At 45.8% G+C, this 26,415-nt stretch overlaps 1 protein-coding gene across 1 annotated transcript in view; it reads right to left on the bottom strand.

The window, feature by feature from the left end:
• rps6kal (ribosomal protein S6 kinase a, like) overlaps positions 1-26,415 on the bottom strand; it is a 76,944-nt gene that overhangs the window by 47,769 nt on the left and 2,760 nt on the right. The window contains exons 2-9 of the mRNA XM_052518172.1: positions 17,229-17,288; positions 15,243-15,444; positions 14,377-14,457; positions 14,097-14,176; positions 12,285-12,391; positions 8,519-8,556; positions 8,281-8,423; positions 4,239-4,309 (exon numbers count right to left, since the gene is read on the bottom strand). Of these exons, the coding sequence (XP_052374132.1) occupies positions 4,239-4,309; positions 8,281-8,423; positions 8,519-8,556; positions 12,285-12,391; positions 14,097-14,176; positions 14,377-14,457; positions 15,243-15,444; positions 17,229-17,288 (782 nt within the window). The remainder of the gene's footprint in view (positions 1-4,238; positions 4,310-8,280; positions 8,424-8,518; positions 8,557-12,284; positions 12,392-14,096; positions 14,177-14,376; positions 14,458-15,242; positions 15,445-17,228; positions 17,289-26,415) is intronic.

Raw genomic sequence — 26,415 nt, 5'->3', positions numbered from 1 at the left:
TATATTACCTCAATCAGCCTGACTAACCGGTGCCTGTATTTAGCTTCACTACTGTTATAGCCTCTCTACTGTATATAGCCTCACTACTGTTATAGCCTCTCTAATGTATATAGCCTCTCTAATGTATATAGCCTCTCTACTGTTATAGCCTCTCTAATGTATATAGCCTCACTACTGTTATAGCCTCTCTAATGTATATAGCCTCTCTAATGTATATAGCCTCTCTAGCCTCTCTAATGTATATAGCCTCTCTAATGTATATAGCCTCTAATGTATATAGCCTCACTACTGTTATAGCCTCTCTAATGTATATAGCCTCTCTAATGTATATAGCCTCTCTAATGTATATAGCCTCTCTAATGTATATAGCCTCTCTAATGTATATAGCCTCTCTAATGTATATAGCCTCTCTAATGTATATAGCCTCTCTAATGTATATAGCCTCTCTAATGTATATAGCCTCTCTAATGTATATAGCCTCTCTAATGTATATAGCCTCTCTAATGTATATAGCCTCTCTAATGTATATAGCCTCTAATGTATATAGCCTCACTACTGGTATAGCCTCTCTAATGTATATAGCCTCACTACTGTTATAGCCTCTCTACTGTATATAGCCTCACTACTGTTATAGCCTCTCTAATGTATATAGCCTCTCTAATGTATATAGCCTCACTACTGTTATAGCCTCTCTAATGTATATAGCCTCTCTAATGTATATAGCCTCTCTAATGTATATAGCCTCTCTAATGTATATAGCCTCTCTAATGTATATAGCCTCTCTAATGTATATAGCCTCTCTAATGTATATAGCCTCTCTAATGTATATAGCCTCTCTAATGTATATAGCCTCTCTAATGTATATGCCTCTCTAATGTATATAGCCTTCTAATGTATATAGCCTCTCTGCCTCTCTTGTGTAATATAGCCTCTCTAATGTATATAGCCTCTCTAATGTATATAGCCTCTCTAATGTATATAGCCTCACTACTGGTATAGCCTCTCTAATGTATATAGCCTCACTACTGTTTATAGCCTCTCTACTGTATATAGCCTCTCTACTGTTATAGCCTCTCTAATGTATATAGCCTCACTACTGTTATAGCCTCTCTAATGTATATAGCCTCTCTAATGTATATAGCCTCACTACTGTTATAGCCTCTCTACTGTATATAGCCTCACTACTGTTATAGCCTCTCTAATATATATAGCCTCTCTAATGTATATAGCCTCACTACTGTTATAGCCTCTCTAATGTATATAGCCTCTCTAATGTATATAGCCTCTCTAATGTATATAGCCTCTCTAATGTATATAGCCTCTCTAATGTATATAGCCTCTCTAATGTATATAGCCTCTCTAATGTATATAGCCTCTCTAATGTATATAGCCTCTCTAATGTATATAGCCTCTCTAATGTATATAGCTCTCTAATGTATATAGCCTCTCTAATGTATATAGCCTCTCTAATGTATATAGCCTCTCTAATGTATATAGCCTCACTACTGTTATAGCCTCTCTAATGTATATAGCCTCACTACTGTTATTTTTCACTGTCTTTTTACTGTTTTTATTTCTTTACTAACCTGTTGTTCACCTAAGACCTTTTTTTGCACTATTGGTTAGAGCCTGTAAGAAAGCATTTCACTGTAAGGTTTACACCGGTTGTATTCGGCACACGTGAGGCCTTAAAGAGGTGCTCTGCTTTTTTGACACCACACTCCACAAAGCAAGTCCTGCAGGCTCTAGTTTTGTCTGAGATTATTGCCCATCATGTGGTTAAGTGATGCAAAGAAGGACCTAGTTTAGCTGCAGCTGGCCCAGAACAGAGCAGCACGTCTTGCTCTTCACTGCAATCAGAAGACTAATATTAATACTAAGCATGCCAGTCTCTCTTGGCTAAGAGTTGAGGAAAGGCCGACTGTCACTTCTTGTTTAAATGTCCTAAATGTCTGCAGTCAACATAGACACAAACACAAACAGACAATGTGGGTCTTTGCACAGTCCCAAAGTCCAGAACAAATGTAAGGAAGTGAACAGTATTATAGAGAACCATGGCTGCCTTCCATCTTTATATCGAGCAAGTGAACAGCAATCTTGGTTCCAAAAAATAAATATAGCAACACCTGCCAGCACAGAGCCTCTCCCCTGGTAACCTACTGGTTGTGTGGATGTACTGACATGTATCTGATAAATGCATTGTAAAGTCTTTTGTCTGCAATGTATAATCCTTTATATGTCGGACCATGTAAAGCCTCGCTGTCGCAATTTGTCGGATAATGGGGATTCTAATGAATTGACTCTAATAACAGCACAGTACAGTGTAGTTGACTCCAATAACAGCACAGTACAGTGTAGTTGACTCCAATAACAGCACAGCACAGTGTAGTTGACTCCAATAACAGTGTAGTTGACTCCAATAACAGCACAGCACAGTGTAGTTGACTCCAATAACAGCACAGTGTAGTTGACTCCAATAACAGCACAGTGTAGTTGACTCCAATAACAGTGTAGTTGACTCCAATAGCAGTGAAGTTGACTCCAATAACAGCGCAGTGTAGTTGACTCCAATAACAGCGCAGTGTAGTTGACTCCAATAACAGCGCAGTGTAGTTGACTCCAATAACAGCACAGTGTAGTTGACACCAATAACAGCACAGCACAGTGTAGTTGACTCCAATAACAGTGTAGTTGACTCCAATAACAGTGTAGTTGACTCCAATAACAGTGTAGTTGACTCCAATAACAGCACAGTGTAGTTGACTCCAATAACAGCACAGTGTAGTTGACTCCAATAACAGCACAGTGTAGTTGACTCCAATAACAGTGTAGTTGACTCCAATAACAGTGTAGTTGACTCCAATAACAGTGTAGTTGACTCCAATAACAGTGTAGTTGACTCCAATAACAGTGTAGTTGACTCCAATAACAGTGTAGTTGACTCCAATAACAGTGTAGTTGACTCCAATAACAGCACAGTGTAGTTGACTCCAATAACAGCACAGTGTAGTTGACTCCAATAACAGTACAGTGAAGTTGACTCCAATAACAGTGTAGTTGACTCCAATAACAGTGTAGTTGACTCCAATAACAGTGTAGTTGACTCCAATAACAGTGTAGTTGACTCCAATAACAGTGTAGTTGACTCCAATAACAGTGAAGTTGACTCCAATAACAGTACAGTGTAGTTGACTCCAATAACAGTACAGTGAAGTTGACTCCAATAACAGTGTAGTTGACACCAATAACAGTGTAGTTGACTCCAATAACAGTGAAGTTGACTCCAATAACAGCGTAGTTGACTCCAATAACAGTGTAGTTGACTCCAATAACAGTGTAGTTGACTCCAATAACAGTGTAGTTGACTCCAATAACAGTGTAGTTGACTCCAATAACAGTGTAGTTGACTCCAATAACAGTGTAGTTGACTCCAATAACAGTGTAGTTGACTCCAATAACAGTGTAGTTGACTCCAATAACAGTGTAGTTGACTCCAATAACAGTGTAGTTGACTCCAATAACAGTGAAGTTGACTCCAATAACAGTGAAGTTGACTCCAATAACAGTGAAGTTGACTCCAATAACAGTGAAGTTGACTCCAATAACAGTGAAGTTGACTCCAATAACAGTGAAGTTGACTCCAATAACAGTGAAGTTGACTCCAATAACAGTGTAGTTGACTCCAATAACAGTACAGTGAAGTTGACTCCAATAACAGTGTAGTTGACTCCAATAACAGTGTAGTTGACTCCAATAACAGTGTAGTTGACTCCAATAACAGTGTAGTTGACTCCAATAACAGTGAAGTTGACTCCAATAACAGCACAGTGTAGTTGACTCCAATAACAGTACAGTGAAGTTGACTCCAATAACAGTACAGTGTAGTTGACTCCAATAACAGTGTAGTTGACTCCAATAACAGTGTAGTTGACTCCAATAACAGCACAGTGTAGTTGACTCCAATAACAGTACAGTGAAGTTGACTCCAATAACAGTACAGTGTAGTTGACTCCAATAACAGCACAGTGTAGTTGACTCCAATAACAGTGTAGTTGACTCCAATAACAGTACAGTGTAGTTGACTCCAATAACAGCACAGCACAGTGTAGTTGACTCCAATAACAGTACAGTGAAGTTGACTCCAATAACAGTACAGTGTAGTTGACTCCAATAACAGTGTAGTTGACTCCAATAACAGCACAGTGTAGTTGACTCCAATAACAGTGTAGTTGACTTACTTAAGGATCATGTTCATGGTCTCGTTGCGGTCTTTGCCCTGGAATGGTAATGTCCCGGTCAGCATTTCAAACTATACAGAGAGGAGAGACAGACATTAGGCTGGGGTTATAGGTACATGTTAGATACAGGTAGATACATTAGGCTGGGGTTATAGGTACAGGTTAGATACAGAAACAAACATTAGGCTGGGGTTATAGGTACAGGTTATGAAGAGGTACAGGTACAAACATTAGGCTGGGGTTACAGGTACAGGTAGACATTAGGCTGGGGTTACAGGGACAAACATTAGGCTGGGGTTACAGGTACAGGTTAGATACAGGTAGATACATTAGGCTGGGGTTACAGGTACAGGTTAGATACAGGTACAAACATTAGGCTGGGGTTATAGGTACAGGTTATGAAGAGGTACAGGTACAAACATTAGGCTGGGGTTACAGGTACAGGTTATGAAGAGGTACAGGTACAAACATTAGGCTGGGGTTACAGGTACAGGTTAGATACAGGTACAAACATTAGGCTGGGGTTATAGGTACAGGTACAGACACTAGACTGGGGTTATAGGTACAGGTGATGTAGAGGTACAGGTACAGACATTAGGCTGGGGTTATAGGTACAGGCACTAGACTGGTGTTATAGGTACAGGTGATGTAGAGGTACAGGTACAGACATTTGGCTGGGGTTATAGGTACAGGTAGAGACACTAGACTGGGGTTATAGGTACAGGTACAGACACTAGACTGGGGTTATAGGTACAGGTTATGTAGAGGTACAGGTACAGACATTAGGCTGGAGTTACAGGTACAGGTTAGATACAGGTAGAGACATTAGGCTGGGATTATGGGTACAGGTGATGTAGAGGTACAGGTACAGACACTAGACTGGGATTATAGGTACAGGTACAGACACTAGACTGGGGTTATAGGTACAGGTGATGTAGAGGTACAGGTAGAGACACTAGACTGGGGTTATAGGTACAGACATTAGGCTGGGGTTATAGGTATAGGCACTAGACTGGGGTTACAGGTGATGTAGAGGTACAGACATTTGGCTGGGGTTATAGGTACAGGTAGAGACACTAGGCTGGGGTTACAGGTATAGGTACAGACACTAGGCTGGGGTTATAGGTACAGGTACAGACACTAGGCTGGGGTTATAGGTACAGGTACAGACACTAGGCTGGGGTTATAGGTACAGGTAGAGACACTAGACTGGGGTTATAGGTACAGGTACAGACACTAGGCTGGGGTTATAGGTACAGGTACAGACACTAGGCTGGGGTTATAGGTACAGGTACAGACACTAGGCTGGGGTTATAGGTACAGGTAGAGACACTAGACTGGGGTTATAGATACAGGTAGAGACATTAGGCTGGGGTTACAGGTACAGACATTAGGATGGGGTTACAGGTACAGGTTAGATACAGGTAGATACATTAGGCCGGGGTTACAGGTTAGATACAGGTACAGACACTAGACTGGGGTTATAGGTACAGGTATAGACATTAGACTGGGGTTATAGATACAGGTACAGACACTAGGCTGGGGTTATAGGTACAGGTTATGTAGAGGTACAGGTTAGATACAGGTAGACACATTAGGCTGGGGTTACAGGTACAGGTTAGATACAGGTCGATACATTAGGCTGGGGTTACAGGTACAGACACTAGAATGGGGTTATAGGTACAGGTGATGTAGAGGTACAGGTACAGACATTCGGCTGGGGTTATAGGTACAGACATTAGGATGGGGTTACAGGTACAGGTTAGATACAGGTCGATACATTAGGCTGGGGTTATAGGTACAGACACTAGACTGGGGTTACAGGTACAGGTGATGTAGAGGTACAGGTACAGACATTCGGCTGGGGTTATAGGTACAGACATTAGGATGGGGTTACAGGTACAGGTTAGATACAGGTCGATACATTAGGCTGGGGTTACAGGTACAGGTTAGATACAGGTACAGACACTAGACTGGGGTTATAGGTACAGGTGATGTAGAGGTACAGGTACAGACATTAGGCTGGGGTTATAGGTACAGGTATAGACATTAGACTGGGGTTATAGATACAGGTACAGACACTAGGCTGGGGTTATAGGTACAGGTTATGTAGAGGTACAGGTTAGATACAGGTAGACACATTAGGCTGGGGTTACAGGTACAGGTTAGATACAGGTCGATACATTAGGCTGGGGTTACAGGTACAGGTTAGATACAGGTACAGACACTAGACTGGGGTTATAGGTACAGGTGATGTAGAGGTACAGGTACAGACATTCGGCTGGGGTTATAGGTACAGGTATAGACATTAGACTGGGGTTATAGGTACAGGTATAGACAGACTGGGGTTATAGGTACAGGTATAGACAGACTGGGGTTATAGGTACAGGTACAGACATTAGGCTGGGGTTATAGGTACAGGTGATGTAGAGGTATAGGTACAGACATTAGGTTGGGGTTATAGGTACAGGTGATGTAGAGGTACAGGTAGAGACACTAGACTGGGGTTATAGGTACAGGTGATGTAGAGGTACAGGTAGAGAAATTAGGCTGGGGTTATAGGTACAGGTACAGACACTAGGCTGGGGTTATAGGTATAGACACTAGACTGGGGTTATAGGTACAGGTGATGTAGAGGTACAGGTAGAGACACTAGGCTGGGGTTATAGGTACAGGTTATGTAGAGGTACAGGTAGAGACACTAGACTGGGGTTATAGGTACAGGTTATGTAGAGGTACAGACACTAGGCTGGGGTTATAGGTACAGGTTATGTAGAGGTACAGGTAGAGACACTAGACTGGGGTTATAGGTACAGGTTAGGTACAGGTACAGACACTAGACTGGGGTTATAAGTACAGGTACAGACACTAGACTGGGGTTATAAGTACAGGTACAGACACTAGACTGGGGTTATAGGTACAGGTTATGTAGCGGTACAGGTAGAGACACTAGGCTGGGGTTATAGGTACAGGTACATACACTAGGCTGGGGTTATAGGTACAGGTGATGTAGAGGTACAGGTAGAGACACTAGACTGGGGTTATAGGTACAGGTACATACACTAGGCTGGGGTTATAGGTACAGGTGATGTAGAGGTACAGGTAGAGACACTAGACTGGGGTTACAGGTACAGGTTAGAGTTAGATACAGGTACAAACATTAGGCTGGGGTTACAGGTACAGACATTAGGCTGGGATTATAGGTACAGGTGATGTAGAGGTACAGGTACAGACATTAGGATGGGGTTATAGGGACAGGTGATGTAGAGGTACAGATATTAGGCTGGGGTTACAGGTACAGGTGATGTAGAGGTACAGGTACAGACATTAGGATGGGGTTATAGGTACAGGTGATGTAGAGGTATAGACACTAGACTGGGGTTATAGGTACAGGTAGAGACACTAGGCTGGGGTTATAGGTACAGGTAGAGACACTAGGCTGGGGTTATAGGTACAGGTAGAGACACTAGGCTGGGGTTATAGGTACAGGTACAGACACTAGACTGGGGTTATAGGTACAGGTGATGTAGAGGTACAGGTACAGACATTAGGCTGGGGTTATAGGTAGAGCCACTAGACTGGGGTTACAGGTACAGGTTATGTAGAGGTACAGGTAGAGACACTAGACTGGGGTTATAGGTACAGGTACAGACACTAGACTGGGGTTATAGGTACAGGTACAGACACTAGACTGGGGTTATAGGTACAGGTGATGTAGAGGTACAGACACTAGACTGGGGTTATAGGTACAGGTACAGACACTAGACTGGGGTTATAGGTACAGGTACAGACACTAGACTGGGGTTACAGGTACAGGTGATGTAGAGGTATAGACACTAGACTGGGGTTATAGGTACAGGTACAGACACTAGACTGGGGTTACAGGTACAGGTGATGTAGAGGTACAGGTACAGACACTAGACTGGGGTTATAGGTACAGGTGATGTAGAGGTATAGACACTAGACTGGGGTTATAGGTACAGGTACAGACACTAGACTGGGGTTATAGGTACAGGTGATGTAGAGGTGTGGGTGTGTTTACCATGAGCACTCCTAGACTCCACCAGTCAGCACTCTGTGTGTGTCCTCTTCTGTTGACGACCTCAGGAGCCATGTACTCCACCGTTCCACAGAATGAATAGGCCTTCTTATCAACATCCACGGACTCCTTACTCAACCCAAAGTCTGAAATGCACAACCACCTCTTTATTTTAGCTCAGACATAAACACACAACATAATCTCCTGAAGCACCACAGCCCAGACAGAAAGCAGGTCATACCTGTTAACTTGATGTGTCCAGCTTCATCTAACAAAATGCTGAAAACAGAGAACCACATTAGTAGGTATAGTAGAGAAACACACATACCTCCTGACAGTAACAACATCACCATCAACAACAGGACAATGTGTCTTCTAAAGTAAACAGCAGCACCCCAAATACCCTAACCCATCACAACACCCCTAACCCATCACAACACCCCAAGTACTCTAACCCATCACAACACCCCAAGTACTCTAACCCATCACAACACCCCAAGTACTCTAACCCATCACAACACCCCAAATACCCTAACCCATCACAACACCCCAAATACCCTAACCCATCACAACACCCCAAATACCCTAACCCATCACAACACCCCTAACCCATCACAACACCCCTAACCCATCACAACACCCCTAACCCATCACAACACCCCTAACCCATCACAACACCCCTAACCCATCACAACACCCCAAATACCCTAACCCATCACAACACCCCTAACCCATCACAACACCCAAAATACCCTAACCCATCACAACACCCCAAATACCCTAACCCATCACAACACCCCAAATACCCTAACCCATCACAACACCCCTAACCCATCACAACACCCCAAGTACCCTAACCCATCACAACACCCCAAATACCCTAACCCATCACAACACCCCAAATACCCTAACCCATCACAACACCCCAAATACCCTAACCCATCACAACACCCCAAATACTCTAACCCATCACAACACCCCAAATACTCTAACCCATCACAACACCCCAAATACCCTAACCCATCACAACATCCCTAAACCATCACAACACCCAAAATACCCTAACCCATCACAACACCCCAAATACCCTAACCCATCACAACACCCCAAATACCCTAACCCATCACAACACCCCAAATACTCTAACCCATCAAAACACCCCAAATACCCTAACCCATCACAACACCCCCCAAATACCCTAACCCATCACAACACCCCAAATACCCTAACCCATCACCCCAAATACCCTAACCCATCACCCCAAATACCCTAACCCATCACAACACCCCAAATACCCTAACCCATCACAACACCCCAAATACCCTAACCCATCACAAGTAACACCCCAAACTAACCTAACCCATCACTAGCAACACCCAAAATACCCTAACCCATCATAACACCCAAAATACACTAACCCATCACAACACCCCTAACCCATCACAACACCCCTAACCCATCACAACACCCCTAACAACACCCCTAACCCATCACAACACCCCAAATACCCATCACAACACCCCAAATACCCTAACCCATCACAACACCCCTAACCCATCACAACACCCAAAATACCCTAACCCATCACAACACCCCAAGTACTCTAACCCATCACAACACCCCAAATACCCTAACCCATCACAACACCCCAAAAACCCTAACCCATCACAACACCCCAAATACCCTAACCCATCACAACACCCCAAATACCCTAACCCATCACAACACCCCCCTAACCCATCACAACACCCCTAACCCATCACAACACCCCAAATACCCTAACCCATCACAACACCCAAAATACCCTAACCCATCACAACACCCAAAATACCCTAACCCATCACAACACCCCAAATACCCTAACCCATCACAACACCCCAAATACCCTAACCCATCACAACACCCCAAATACTCTAACCCATCACAACACCCCAAATACTCTAACCCATCACAACACCCCAAATACCCTAACCCATCACAACATCCCTAACCCATCACAACACCCAAAATACCCTAACCCATCACAACACCCCAAATACCCTAACCCATCACAACACCCCAAATACCCTAACCCATCACAACACCCCAAATACTCTAACCCATCACAACACCCCAAATACTCTAACCCATCACAACACCCCAAATACTCTAACCCATCACAACACCCCAAATACCCTAACCCATCACAACACCCCAAATACCCTAACCCATCACAACACCCCAAATACCCTAACCCATCACAACACCCCAAATACCCTAACCCATCACAACACCCCAAATACTCTAACCCATCACAACACCCCAAATACCCTAACCCATCACAACACCCCAAATACCCTAACCCATCACAACACCCCAAATACCCTAACCCATCACCCCTAACCCATCACCCCTAACCCATCACAACACCCCAAATACTCTAACCCATCACAACACCCCAAATACCCTAACCCATCACAACACCCCAAATACTCTAACCCATCACAACACCCCAAATACTCTAACCCATCACAACACCCCAAATACCCTAACCCATCACAACACCCCAAATACCCTAACCCATCACCCCTAACCCCTAACCCATCACAACACCCCAAATACTCTAACCCATCACAACACCCCAAATACCCTAACCCAACCCATCACCCCAAATACCCTAACCCATCACAACACCCCAAATACTCTAACCCATCACAACACCCCAAATACCCTAACCCATCACAACACCCCAAATACTCTAACCCATCACAACACCCCAAATACCCTAACCCATCACCCCAAATACCCTAACCCATCACAACACCCCAAATACCCTAACCCATCACAACACCCCAAATACCCTAACCCATCACAACACCCCAAATACTCTAACCCATCACAACACCCCAAATACCCTAACCCAACCCATCACCCCAAATACCCTAACCCATCACAACACCCCAAATACTCTAACCCATCACAACACCCCAAATACCCTAACCCAACCCATCACCCCAAATACCCTAACCCATCACAACACCCCAAATACTCTAACCCATCACAACACCCCAAATACTCTAACCCATCACAACACCCCAAATACTCTAACCCATCACAACACCCCAAATACTCTAACCCATCACAACACCCCAAATACCCTAACCCATCACAACACCCCAAATACCCTAACAACACCCCAAATACTCTAACCCATCACAACACCCCAGACACCACAACCCATCACAACAACCCAAACACCACAACCCATCACAACACCCAAAATACCCTAACCCATCACCCCTAACCCATCACCCCAAATACCCTAACCCATCACAACACCCCAAACACCACAACCCATCACAACACCCCAAATACTCTAACCCATCACAACACCCCAAATACTCTAACCCATCACAACACCCCAAACACCACAACCCATCACCCCAAATACCCTAACCCATCACCCAAAATACACTAACCCATCATAACACCCAAAATACACTAACCCATCACAACACCCCTAACCCATCACAACACCCCTAACCCATCACAACACCCCTAACAACACCCCTAACCCATCACAACACCCCTAACCCATCACAACACCCCTAACCCATCACCCCTAACCCATCACCCCTAACCCATCACAACTCCCCTAACCCATCACAACTCCCCTAACCCATCACAACTCACCCCTAACCCATCACAACTCCCCTAACCCATCACAACACCCCTAACCCATCACAATTCCCCTAACCCATCACAATTCCCCTAACCCATCACAACACCCCTAACCCATCACAATTCCCCTAACCCATCACAACACCCCTAACCCATCACAACACCCCAACCACCCTAACCCGTCACCAGCAACACCCCAACCACCCTAACCAGCAACACCCCAACCACCTAACCAGCAACACCCCAACCACCAACACCCCAACCACCAACACCCCAACCATGTAGGGGTTTAAATCACTAGAGTAAGAGGCAGAAAGGCTAGGAGGGTTAGGGATTATGGTACATACTTCTCTGGTTTGAGGTCTCTGTAAACTATGCCCAGATGGTGCAGGTGGTCGAGGGCCAGAGCCAGCTCTGCTAGGTAGAATTTCACATCTTCCTCTGTAAACATAACCTAGTGAGAACTGGACACATTTACTGTCTGGCCTCGGAGGGAAGAGTCATAGGCAACACATTAGAATGTCACATTCCTAAATACAGTTAGAGCTACACAAAACAATATTATTTACATTATAGAAATAATACTATTTACACATTTAAATACAGCCATATTCTTTATAGCATTATACACTGTGGTCAGTTTATTAGGTACACCACCCCCGTTCATGATAATGGATCGCTCCTACAGACAGTGAGTCATGTGGCTTGTTATATAAAGCAGGCATCAAGCCATTCAACAACTGTTTGACAATGTTAGAATAGGAAAAACGAGTGACCTGAGCGACTCTGAGCCGGTCTCCTGGCCTTTTTACACACACAACAGTGCCTAGGGTTAGGGTTAGGGCTAGGGTTAGGGTTAGGGCTAGGGCTAGGGTTAGGGCTAACCCTAACCCTAACCCGAGAACGGAACGACAAACACAAAAGAATGGTGCAAGCTAATAGGCAGGCCACAAACACAAAACACCTAGCCAACGGCAGCCCGTTGATGAGAGGCCAAAGGAGAATGAAGAGAATGGTGCAAGCTAACAGGCAGGCCACAAACAGGCAGATAACAGTGCGGTACAACAGTGGTGTGCAAAACAGCATCGCGGAAAGCACAACTCGTCGGTGCTTATCACAGACGACCACACCGGGATCCAGACGACCACACCAGACGACCACACCGGGTTCCAGACGGCCACACCGGGATCCAGACGGCCACACCGGGATCCAGACGGCCACACCGGGATCCAGACGACCACACCGGGTTCCAGGGATCCACCGGGTTCCAGACGACCCACATGGGTTCCAGGGATCCAGACGGCCACCACCGGGATCCAGACGACCACACCGGGATCCAGACGACCACACCGGGATCCACCACACCGGGATCCACACCGGGACGACCACACCGGGATCCAGGGACCCACCGGGTTCCACGACCACACCGGACGACCACACCGGGTTCCAGACGACCACACCGGGTTCCAGACGACCACACCGGGATCCAGACGACCACACCGGGATCCAGACGACCACACCGGGATCCAGACGACCACACCGGGATCCAGACGACCACACCGGGATCCAGACGACCACACCGGGATCCAGACGACCACACCGGGTTCCAGACGACCACACCGGGTTCCAGACGACCACACCGGGTTCCAGACGACCACACCGGGTTCCAGACGACCACACCGGGTTCCAGACGACCACACCGGGTTCCAGACGACCACACCGGGTTCCAGACGACCACACCAGGTTCCACTCTTATAGTTGGCAAGTGATCACCAATACTGGACAATTGAGGAATGGAAAAACATTGCCTAGTGCGATGAATCCCGGTTCCTGTTACATCATGCTGGATTTGGCGTAAGCAGTCCATGGCCCCAACCTGCCTGGTGTCAACGGTACAGGCTGGTGGGGGTGGTGTAATGGCGTGGGGAATGTTGTCCTGGCACACGCTAGCAATGTTTGAATGCCACATCTTGTAGAATCCATGCCCCAAAGAATTCTGACTGCTCTGGAAGCAAAAGGGGATCCTACCCAGTAGTAGATGGGTGTACCTAATAAACTGGCCATTGACTGTACATTTAAATGCAGTGAAAAGCAAAGTGAAGAACCCACATGTTGGGAAATGATTTCTAATGGACTATAGCAGTAGAAAGGTGGCTCACCTCTTTGGATAAGCGCGTGAAGACGTCTCCTCCCCTGAGAAAGTCCAGGATTAAATAGAGCTTCCCTTCGGTCTGGAAGGCTGAGAGACAAGAAGCGTTAGACACCTCTATAGTCAGAACAATGACAGAGTGACTAACTGTAGTGCAACTTGACTATGAAGGGGAGAGAGGGTAGAGGTGAATGGTCAGGGGTGAAAGATCAGACTAACCGTAGTGCAACTTGACTATGAAGGGGAGAGAGGGTAGAGGTGAAGGGTCAGGGGTGAAAGATCAGACTAACCGTAGTGCAACTTGACTATGAAGGGGTGATTGACCTCCACTAAAATGTCTCGCTCCATCTTGGTGCGAACTCTGTCCCTGACTGGACAGACAAAGAGAGAGAGACAGATACAGGGTGACACACCGAGGCACAGGGCGACAGACACACACACAGACACACCGAGGCAGAGGACGACAGACACACACAGACACACCGAGGCACAGGGCGACAGACACACACACAAACACACACCGAGGCACAGGGAGACAGACACACCGAGGCACAGGGCGACAGACACACACAGACACACCGAGGCAGAGGACGACAGACACACACAGACACACCGAGGCACAGGGTGACAGACACACACACAGACACACCGAGGCACAGGACGACAGACACACACACAGACACACCGAGGCACAGGGCGACAGACACACACACACACACAGACACACCGAGGCACAGGGCGACAGACACACACACACACACACACCGAGGCACAGGGCGACAGACACACACATCGAGGCGACAGACACACACAGGCGACAGGGCGACAGACACACACACAGACACAGGGCGACAGACACACACACAGACACACAGAGGCGACAGGGCGACAGACACACACACAGACACAGGGCGACAGACACACACAGACACACCGAGGTGACAGGGCGACAGACACACACAGACACACCGAGGTGACAGACACACACAGACACACCGAGGCACAGGGCGACAGACACACACAGACACACATGAGATTCCAGACAAACAGGTCCATTAGTTTCTACAATATGATATGCGTCTATAAAGCATTGAAGTGAGCATAGTGTCAAAGAGACCATCTGAGAGAACATGCATGATGATAAATGGACTGTTACCTTTCAACGAAGCCTTCTTGAGGACTTTCATTGCATATAACTGACCCGCGTCTGGACCCGTGACCTTCCGGACCAGAAAAACCTTTCCGAAGGAACCCTGTCCCAGGACCTTAAGCAGCTCAAACTGCCTCGGGTCAGCCTTCTCACAGCCCTCCTTCACATGGTGGGTGATATGGATCTCTGAATATGACGTAACCTCGTCCTACACACACACACACACACACACACACACACACACACACACACACACACACACACACACACACACACTTAGTACTGCATGCACACACAAAATATATACGCACATACAACCCCTTATTCAAGTAGGTCACCAGGAACATCTGCCCTACAATCGACGGTCAAGCCATCCACCCTCTCCAACTAGGGAGTCAACTTTGACCCTTCTCTGTCCTGTGATGCCCATATAAACCGTATCCGCTAACATGTTTCTAAGACACATTGCCCGGGCCAAACTATCGCTCTCCCTGCCAGATGCAGAGAAACTAGCCCCCGGATTAACTACAGCTCTGTTCAGGGGCAAATCACTTCAGAGGCTCCCGAGTGGCGCAGCAGTCTAACACACTTCATCCCAGTGCAAGAGGAGTCACTACCGCCCCTGGTTCGAATCCAGGCTGTATCACATCCGCCCGTGATTGGGAGTCCCATAAGGTGGTGCACAACTGGCCCAGTGCAGTCTGAGTTTGGCCTGGGTAGGCAGTCATTGTAGATAAGAATTTGCTCTTAACTGACTTGACGAGTTAAATAAAAGGTTGAATAAAATAAAACACATTCTCCAGAATAGTGCAGCCTGACCAGGACCAAGACGTCCGCCCACATCACCGCCATCCTTACTGAACTGGCCTCCAGTCAACTAGTGGATCCACTCTAGAATCCTCCTCATAGTCTTTACAGTCTAGAAGAGACTGGGGGACCTCTCATGCCCCTTGCCTACGGATTCTCTCCTTGAACATCTGAGAGTCACCCAATTAATCAGAACCTTTAAAACGGGACATAAAACCCATTTCTAAATACTGTTTTTATTCAAGTACTAATCTGGAAAGTGATTTTAGCACCTAGCCTATCTACTGATTCTAAATGTATTCTGTTTTTATTTTATCTTTTTGATGCATTTAACATATACACAACCACTACCAGGAACACTATCCTCTACCAGGTACACTATCCTCTACCAGGAACACTATCCTCTACCAGGAACACTATCCTCTACCAGGAACACTATCCTCTACCAGGAACACTACACAACCACTACCAGGAACACTATCCTCTACCAGGAACACTATCCTCTACCAGGAACACTATCCTCTACCAGGTACACTATCCTCTACCAGGTACACTATCCTCTACCAGGAACACTATACTCTACCAGGAACACTATCCTCTACCAGGAACACTGTTCTGAAAAGCTCTATACAAATTACTATTATTATTACTACTACTACTGTGCACACCCCCCATGTTCCTCACAGTGAGACACACCGTCCATGTTACTCACACCCTCCATGTTCCTCACACAGTGAGACACACCCCCCATGTTCCTCACACCCCCATGTTCCTCACCCCCCCATGTTCCTCACCCCCCCCATGTTCCTCACAGTGAGACACACCGTCCATGTTACTCACACCCTCCATGTTCCTCACACAGTGAGACACCCCCCCCATGTTCCTCACACCCCCCATGTTCCTCACACCCCCCATGTTCCTCACACAGTGAGACACACCCTCCATGTTACTCACACCCCACATGTTCCTCACACAGTGACACACCCTCCATGTTACTCACACCCCACATGTTCCTCACACAGTGACACACCCTCCATGTTACTCACACCCCACATGTTCCTCACACAGTGACACACCCTCCATGTTACTCACACCCCACATGTTCCTCACACAGTGACACACCCTCCATGTTACTCACACCCCCACATGTTCCTCACACAGTGAGACACCCTCCATGTTACTCACACAATGAGTAAAAGACTCTCCCTCGTCCATCGGCTCATCCAGGATCTGGTGACCATTAACCTGGAACACACACAGTAAACAATCACAGCAACACAATACAAATCACACATCAACAGAGCTGACACACGACACGATGGGAGCGTTCCAGCAGGTCAATTTAGCTAAAATCAGTGACAACAAGAGCCGTTACCGTCAAAATAAAATCTAAGTCGACTGAAAGTCGCCTGTTCATTCAACCAATCGGACATTTTTAAATTAGTATTTTTCCATATATAGACACACCCTGTTTCATAAAAAATCAACTATATGCATTGAGCTTGACTGATGCTTAAAGCTTATGGTTTGATGAAATGAGACAAATGCCCCAAGAGGGAGTTAGAGATCTAGATGAACAGAAGAAAAAAACAATCACCCAACTATTCTCCTCCTGCTTGCTTTCGCAGATTCTGCCATTATTCCTGAAGCTGCCGGTAAAAGGCTACACGGGGAGACTGCAGCCTTCTGTGGAATGCCAATTTATCTTACCATTTCACCAATCTGCGTGCGTGCAAGTTATGGTTTTCACATGTACATTTTTGTGAAAGCTTCATTTAATTGATAACATCTAAATACCTCAATCATTGTCATGGGGTTAACCAAAAGTATATATAAATCTAAATGCAAATGATACTAACCAAGAAATGTACTTCTATTGCCAACTACAGCACATTCGGGAAAGTATTCAGACCACTTGACTTTTATTAGATTTTGTTAAAATGGATTAAATACATGTTTTCCTCATCTACATACAATACCCCATAATGACGAAGCGGAAACAGGTTTTATTTTTTTAAATATATATATATTTTTAAAATGTACGTTAGTATTCAGTCCCTTTGCTATGAGACTCCAAATTGAGCTCAGGTGCATCCTGTTTCCATTGATCATCCTTGAGATGTTTCTACAACTGTGGTAGTCCACCTGTGGTAAATTCAATTGATTGGACATGATTTGGAAAGGCACACGCCTGTCTATATAAAAGGTCCCACAGTTGACAGCGCATGGTTAGAGCAAAAACCTATCCATGAGGTCGAAGGAAATGTCCATAGCGCTCAGAGACAGGATTGTGTCCAGGCACAGATCTGGGGAAGGGTACCAAAAAATGTCTGCAGCATTGAAGGTCTCCAAGAACACAATGGCCTCCATCATTATTAAACGGAAGAAGTTTGGAACAACCAAGACTCTTCCTAGAGCTGGCCGCCCAGATAAACTGATCAATCGGGGAGAAGGGCCTTGGTCAGGGAGTTGACCAAGAAACCGATGGTCACTATGACAGCACTCCAGAGTTCCTCTGTGGAGATGGGAGAACATTCCAGAAGGACAATCATCTCCGCATCACTCCACCAATCTGGCCTTTATGGTAGACTGGCCAGACGGAAGCCACTCCTCAGTAAAAGGCACGACAGCCGGCACGGTGTGAGAAAAAATGCACCTAAAGGACTCTCAGACAATTAGAAACAAGATTCTCTGATCTGATGAAACCAAGATTGAACTCTTTGGCCTGAATGCCAAGCGTCAAATCTGGAAGAAACTCGGCACCAACCCTACAGTGAAGCATGGTGGTGGCAGCATCATGCTGTGGGGATGTTTTTCAGAGGCAGGGACTGGGAGACTAGTCAGGATCAGGGGAAAGATGAACGGAGCAAAGCACAGGGAGACCCTTGATGAAAATCTGCTCCAGAGCACGCAGGACCTCTGGACCTACCTGGGGCAAAGGTTCACCTTCCAACAGGACAACAATCCTAAGCACAAAGCCAAGACAATGCAGGAGTTGCTTCGGGACAAGTTTCTGAATGTCCTTGAGTGTCCCAGCAAGAGCCCGGACTTGAACCCGATCAAACATCTCTGGAGACCTGAAAATAGCTGTGCAGTGACACTCCCCATCCAACCTGACAGAGCTTGATAGGATCTTCAGAGAAGAGAAACTCCCCAAATAGAGCTGTGCCAAGCTTGTAGTGCCATACCCAAGAAGACTTGAGGCTGTAAACGCTGCCAAAGGTGCTTCATCAAAGTACCGAGTAAAGGATCTAAATACTTATGTTCATGTGATTTATTTTTATACATACACATTTGCACAAATTTCTGAACCTGTTTTTGCTTTGTCATTATGGGGTATTTGTGAGTAGATTGATGAGGGGAAAAAAACAATTCAAATCAATTTTAGAATAACGTAACAAAATGTGGAAAAAGTTAGTGTCTGAATCCAAGGGCACAGTAATATACAGGTCAACAGTTTTAGAACACCTACTCATTCAAGGGTGTTTTTCTTTTTACATTGTAGAATAATAGTTTAAACATCAAAACTATGAAATAAAAGATATAGAATAATTTAGTAACCAAGTGTTAAATCAAAATCTATTTTATATTTGAGATTTTTCATATTGCCACCCTTTGCCTTGATGACCGCTATGCACACTTGGCATTCTCTCAACCAGCTTCACCTGGAATGCTTTTCCAACAGTCTTGAAGGTGAGCACTTGTTGGCTGCTTTTCCTTCACTCTGCAGTCCGACTTATCTCAAACCATATAAATTTGGTTGAGGTCGGGTGGTTGTGAAGGCCAGGTCATCTGATACAGCACGCCATCACTCTGCTTCTTGGTCAAATGGCCCTTACACAGCCTGGAGGTGTTTTGAGTCATTGTCCTGTTGAAAAACAAATACTAAGCCCAAACCAGATGGGATGGCGTATCGCTGCAAAATGCTGTGGTAGCCATGCTGGTTAAGTGTGCTTGAATATCTAAATAAATCACTGACTGTGTCACCAGCAAAGCACCCCCACACCATAACACCTCCTCCTCCATGCTTCACAGTTGGAAACACACATGTGGAGATCATCTGTTCACCCACACTGCATCTCACAAAGACAAGGCAGTTGGAACCAAAAATCTCCAATTTGGACTCCAGATCAAAGGACAAATTTCCACCGGTCTAAAGTCCATTGCTCGTGTTTCTTGGCCCAAGCAAGTCTCTTCTTATCATTGGTGTCCTTTAGTGGTGGTTTCTTTGCAGCAATTCAACCATGAAGGCCTGACTCAGAGTCTCCACTCCTCCTGACTCACAGTAGTACCCGCAAAATCACCAGTCTCAACGTCAACAGTGAATAGACGACTCTGGAATGCCTGCCTTCTGGCAGAGTTGCAAAGAAAAAGCCATATCTCAGACTGGCCAATATTTTTTTATTTATTAAGATGGGCAAAGGAACACAGACATTGAACAGAGGAACTCTGCCTACAAGGCAAGAATCCCTCTTCACTGTTGACTTTGAGACTGGTGTTTTGCGGATACTATTTAATGAAGCTGCCGGTTGAGGACTTCTGAGGCATGTTTCTCAAACTAGACACTAATGTACTTGTCCCCATGTTCAGTTGTGCACCGGGGCCTCCCACTCCTCTTTCTATTCCGCTTAGAGCTAGTTTGCACTGTTCTATGAAGGGAGTAGTACACAGCGTTGTATGAGTTCTTCCATTTCTTGGCAATTTCTCGCATGGAATAGCCTTCATTTCTCAGTACAAGAATAGACTGATGAGTTTCAGAAGAAAGTGATTTGTTTCTGGCCATTTTGAGCCTGTAATCGAACCCACAAATGCTGATTCTTCAGATACTCAATTAGTCTAAAGGCCAGTTTTATTGCTTCTTTAAATCAGAACAGTTTTCAGCTGTGCTAACATGATTGCAAAAGGGGTTTCTAATGCTCAATTAGCCTTTTAAAATGATAAACTTGGATTAGCTAACACAACGTGCCATTGGAACACAGGAGTGATGGTTGATGATAATGGGCCTCTGTACGCCTGTGTTGATATTCCATAAAAAAATATGCTGTTTCCAGCTACAATAGTCATTTACAACATTAACAATGTCTACACTGTATTTCTGATCAATTTGATGTTATTTTAATGGACAAAAAATGTGATTTTCTTATTTATATGTGAGACTCCGTGTACACAGAGCATATGTCTACATATCGACTGCATGAACTTGTGATCAAAGTTCATGCAGGTTTTTATGAAGCCGCCTCAAGTCGCTGCAGTTACTCAAACAAGGCAACACTGCCATGTTACACAGAGCCTTGATGTAGGTAACAACCGTGTCCGACTGCCAGATCCCCTGACGTTCATCTACAGCTGGTCTTACTGCCCCAGCACAGCCAATGACTGCAGCTATGACCCTGTTATTATGACGACAGATTAACATTCAAACTAGTCGATTGACGCACCTGTGCATAACACCTGTTCATAACACCTGTGCATAACACCTGTGCATAACACCTGTGCATAACACCTGTGCATAACACCTGTGCATAACACCTGTGCATAACACCTGTGCATAACACCTGTGCATAACACCTGTGCATAACACCTGTGCATAACACCTGTGCATAACACCTGTGCATAACACCTGTGCATAACACCTGTGCATAACAAAACAATCCGCAGTTTAAGCTGGGGATGTTTTTTTTGTTTTGCATTGGACGAGTTTCAAGACATCGGCATCTGACAATGTCTCACTTCCGGGCTGAAAGACGGCAGAACTAGAGTGGTGTTTGTCAGACCAGGAGACATCCCCAATATCTTCTCACAAAAACATCTGCAGCGTCCGAATCTATTATGACCACTCTACGGAAAGGGGAGACTCACGAACACGATGATGTTCTCCGTTCAGAGACGTCTCTGAATTCACTACCGTCGATGTGACAACTTCTGTTTGGTCCAAACCGTTTGGGCTACAAACAAGTGTCACAGGACTCCTCTGAAGGTAACCAGTACCAGGCTTTTTTAAACAAATGGAATTATGATGGTAGTTTTGAGGTGAAATGTGTCAAAAATATTGATACTTCAAAACCTTGTATCTTATTATTCATATTCTGACTGTCCTTTCTGCTATTTCTGAATGTGTTATTCAATGTGTTTATGTGGTTTAGTAGAAAAGGTGAAAATCAATGTTTGATCAAATCATTTTTTTGATTCCTGAAAGGGTCCTAAAATACTAAATCAAAATCACTAAATTATCCATAGTATGACTATCTTAAAACAATTCCACACGTCAGCTTAGCCCCCTCGCCTTCTCCAAGGTTCGAGACTGTAAACAATGAACACCATCTCTGGAAGGTAAGTACATACTGTAGCAGAAGGAGCTCTATCTTGGTGTCCTCTGGTACATTGTAATGCCTCGATTCCATCTGAAATACACAGTCAATTATTGAAAGCTTCATCTACTTTCCCTCCCAAATTGGAAAACTTAGTTGTGGTATTGTGTAAAAAGATATGACTTCACAATTAAAAAATGGCTGAACATGTAACAATTGAACTTATTGTTAGTTGTTTTGGATATTGTCTAGATCTAGGTCTATATCTTCAGGACTAATCTAGAAGTAAAGAGAACATAAACACCTCTTAACATTTATCCTGTCTACTCTGGAGATTAATATTATTTAGTCCTACTGCAAGATATGTATTGCCACAATGATGTTTGTACTTCAAACTATGTATTTTCTTATTTATTTATTTATAAAGCCCACATAATCTCAAAAAATATGACTCTACCGGAAACCCAAGACACTACTATTCTCTCCAGATACACCAGCCTCTACTATTCTCTCCAGATACACCAGTCTCTACTATTCTCTCCAGATACACCAACCTCTACTATTCTCACCAGGAACACCAGCCTCTACTATCCTCCACCAGGAACACCAGCCTCTACTATCCTCCACCAGGAACACCAGCCTCTACTATCCTCCACCAGGAACACCAGCCTCTACTATCCTCTCCAGATAAACCAGTCTCTACTATCCTCTCCAGATACACCAGCCTCTACTATCCTCTCCAGATACACCAGCCTCTACTATCCTCTCCAGATACACCAGCCTCTACTATTCTCTCCAGATACACCAGCCTCTACTATTCTCTCCAGATACACCAGCCTCTACTATCCTCTCCAGATACACCAGCCTCTACTATCCTCTCCAGATACACCAGCCTCTACTATTCTCTCCAGATACACCAGCCTCTACTATTCTCTCCAGATACACCAGCCTCTACTATTCTCTCCAGATACACCAGCCTCTACTATCCTCCACCAGGAACACCAGTCTCTACCAGATACACCAGCCTCTACTATCCTCCACCAGGAACACTAGCCTCTACCAGATACACCAGCCTCTACTATCCTCCACCAGGAACACCAGCCTCTTCCGAGATACACCAGCCTCTACTATCCTCCACCAGGAACACCATCCTCTACTATCCTCCACCAGGAACACCAGCCTCTTCCAGATACACCAGCCTCTACTATCCTCAACCAGATACACTAGCCACTTCCAGATACACCAGCCTCTACTATCCTCCACCAGATACATCAGCCTCTACCATCCTCCACCAGATACATCAGCCTCTACCATCCTCCACCAGGAACACCAGCCTCTACCATCCTCCACCAGGAACACCAGCCTCTTCCAGATACACCAGCCTCTTCCAGATACACCAGCCTCTTCCAGATACACCAGCCTCTTCCAGATACACCAGCCTCTTCCAGATACACCAGCCTCTTCCAGATACACCAGCCTCTTCCAGATACACCAGCCTCTACTATCCTCCACCAGGAACACTAGCCTCTACCAGATACACCAGCCTCTACTATCCTCCACCAGGAACACCAGCCTCTTCCGAGATACACCAGCCTCTACTATCCTCCACCAGGAACACCAGCCTCTTCCAGATACACCAGCCTCTACTATCCTCAACCAGATACACTAGCCACTTCCAGATACACCAGCCTCTACTATCCTCCACCAGATACATCAGCCTCTACCATCTTCCACCAGATACATCAGCCTCTACCATCCTCCACCAGGAACACCAGCCTCTACCATCCTCCACCAGGAACACCAGCCTCTACCATCCTCCACCAGGAACACCAGCCTCTACCATCCTCCACCAGGAACACCAGCCTCTACCATCCTCCACCAGGAACACCAGCCTCTACCATCCTCCACCAGCCTCTACCATCCTCCACCAGGAACACCAGCCTCTACCAGCCTCCACCAGGAACACCAGCCTCTTCCATCCTCCACCAGGAACACCAGCCTCTACCATCCTCCACCAGGAACACCAGCCTCTTCCATCCTACACCAGCCTATTCCATCCTACACCAGCCTCTTCCATCCTACACCAGCCTCTTCCATCCTACACCAGCCTCTTCCATCCTACACCAGCCTCTTCCATCCTACACCAGCCTCAACCAGGAACACCAGCCTCTACCATCCTCCACCAGGAACACCAGCCTCTACCATCCTCCACCAGGAACACCAGCCTCTTCCAGATAAACCAGCCTCTACTATCCTCCACCAGCCTCTACTATCCTCCACCAGATACACCGGCCTCTTCCATCCTACACCGGCCTCTTCCAGCCTCTACTGGCCTCTTCCAGCCTCTACTGGCCTCTTCCAGGAACACCAGCCTCCTCCAGATACACCAGCCTCCTCCAGATACACCAGCCTCTACTATCCTCCACCAGGAACACCAGCCTCTACCAGATACACCAGCCTCTACCAGATACACCAGCCTCTACCAGATACACCAGCCTCTACCAGATACACCAGCCTCTACCAGATACACCAGGAACACCAGCCTCTTCCAGATACACCAGCCTCTACCAGATACACCAGCCTCTACCATCCTCCACCAGGAACACCAGTCTCTACCATCCTCCACCAGGAACACCAGCCTCTACCATCCTCCACCAGGAACACCAGCCTCTACCATCCTCCACCAGGAACACCAGCCTCCACCAGGAACACCAGCCTCTACCATCCTCCACCAGGAACACCAGCGTCTTCCATCCTACACCAGCCTCTTCCAGATACACCAGCCTCTTCCAGATACACCAGGAACACCAGCCTCTTCCAGATACACCAGCCTCCACCAGGAACACCAGCCTCCACCATCCTCCACCAGGAACACCAGCCTCTTCCATCCTACACCAGCCTCTTCCATCCTACACCAGCCTCTTCCATCCTACACCAGCCTCTTCCATCCTACACCAGCCTCTACTGGCCTCAACCAGGAACACCAGCCTCTACCAGATACACCAGCCTCTACCAGATACACCAGCCTCTACCAGATACACCAGCCTCTACTGTCCTCAACCAGGAACATCGGCCTCTACTATCCTCCACCAGACATACAAGCCCACTGATAATCTCCCTCGATCTGGGGCTCCACGCAAGATCTCACCCCGTGGGGTCAAAATTATTACAAGAACGGTGAGCAAAAATCCCAGAACCACACGGGGGGGGGACCTAGTGAATGACCTGCAGAGAGCTGAGACCAAAGTAACAAAGTCTACCATCAGTAACACACTACGCCGCCAGGGACTCAAATCCTGCAGTGCCAGACGTGTCCCCCTGCTTATTAAGCCAGTACATGTCCAAGCCCGTCTGAAGTTTGCTAGAGAGCATTTGGATGATCCAGAAGAAGATTGGGAGAATGTCATATGGTCAGATTAATCCAAAATATAACTTTTTGGTTAAAACTCAACTTGTCGTATTTGGAAGACAAAGAATGCTGAGTTGCATCCAAAGAACACCAAACCTACTGTGAAGCATGGGGGTGGAAACATCATGCTTTGGGGCTGTTTTTCTGCAAAGGGACCAGGACGACTGATCCGTAAAGGAAAGAATGAATGGGGCCATGTATCGTGAGATTTTGAGTGAAAACCTCCTTCCATCAGCAAGGGCTTTGAAGATGAAACATGGCTGGGTCTTTCAGCATGACAATGATCCCAAACACACTGCCCGGGCAACGAAGGAGTGGCTTCGTAAGATGCATTTCAAGGTCCTGGAGTGGCCTAGCCAGTCTCCAGATCTCAACCCCATAGAAAATCTTTGGAGGGAGTTTAAAGTCCATGTTGCCCAGCAACAGCCCCAAAACATCAAGGCTCTAGAGGAGATCTATCTGCATGGAGGAATGGGCCAACAGTGTGAAGACTTACAGAAAACATTTGCTAACAAAGGTTATATAAACAAAGTATTGACATAAACTTTTGTTATTGACCAAATACTTATTTTTCACCATAATTTGCAAATAAATTCATTAAAAATCCTACAATGTGATTTTCGGGATTTTTTTCTCTCATTTTGTCTGTCATAGT

Source organism: Oncorhynchus keta, chromosome 4, assembly GCF_023373465.1.
Source record: "Oncorhynchus keta strain PuntledgeMale-10-30-2019 chromosome 4, Oket_V2, whole genome shotgun sequence".
Lineage (NCBI taxonomy): Eukaryota > Metazoa > Chordata > Actinopteri > Salmoniformes > Salmonidae > Oncorhynchus > Oncorhynchus keta.
The sequence above is the reverse complement of the archived record's forward strand: the minus strand, read 5'-3'. Positions and strand labels throughout refer to the sequence as shown.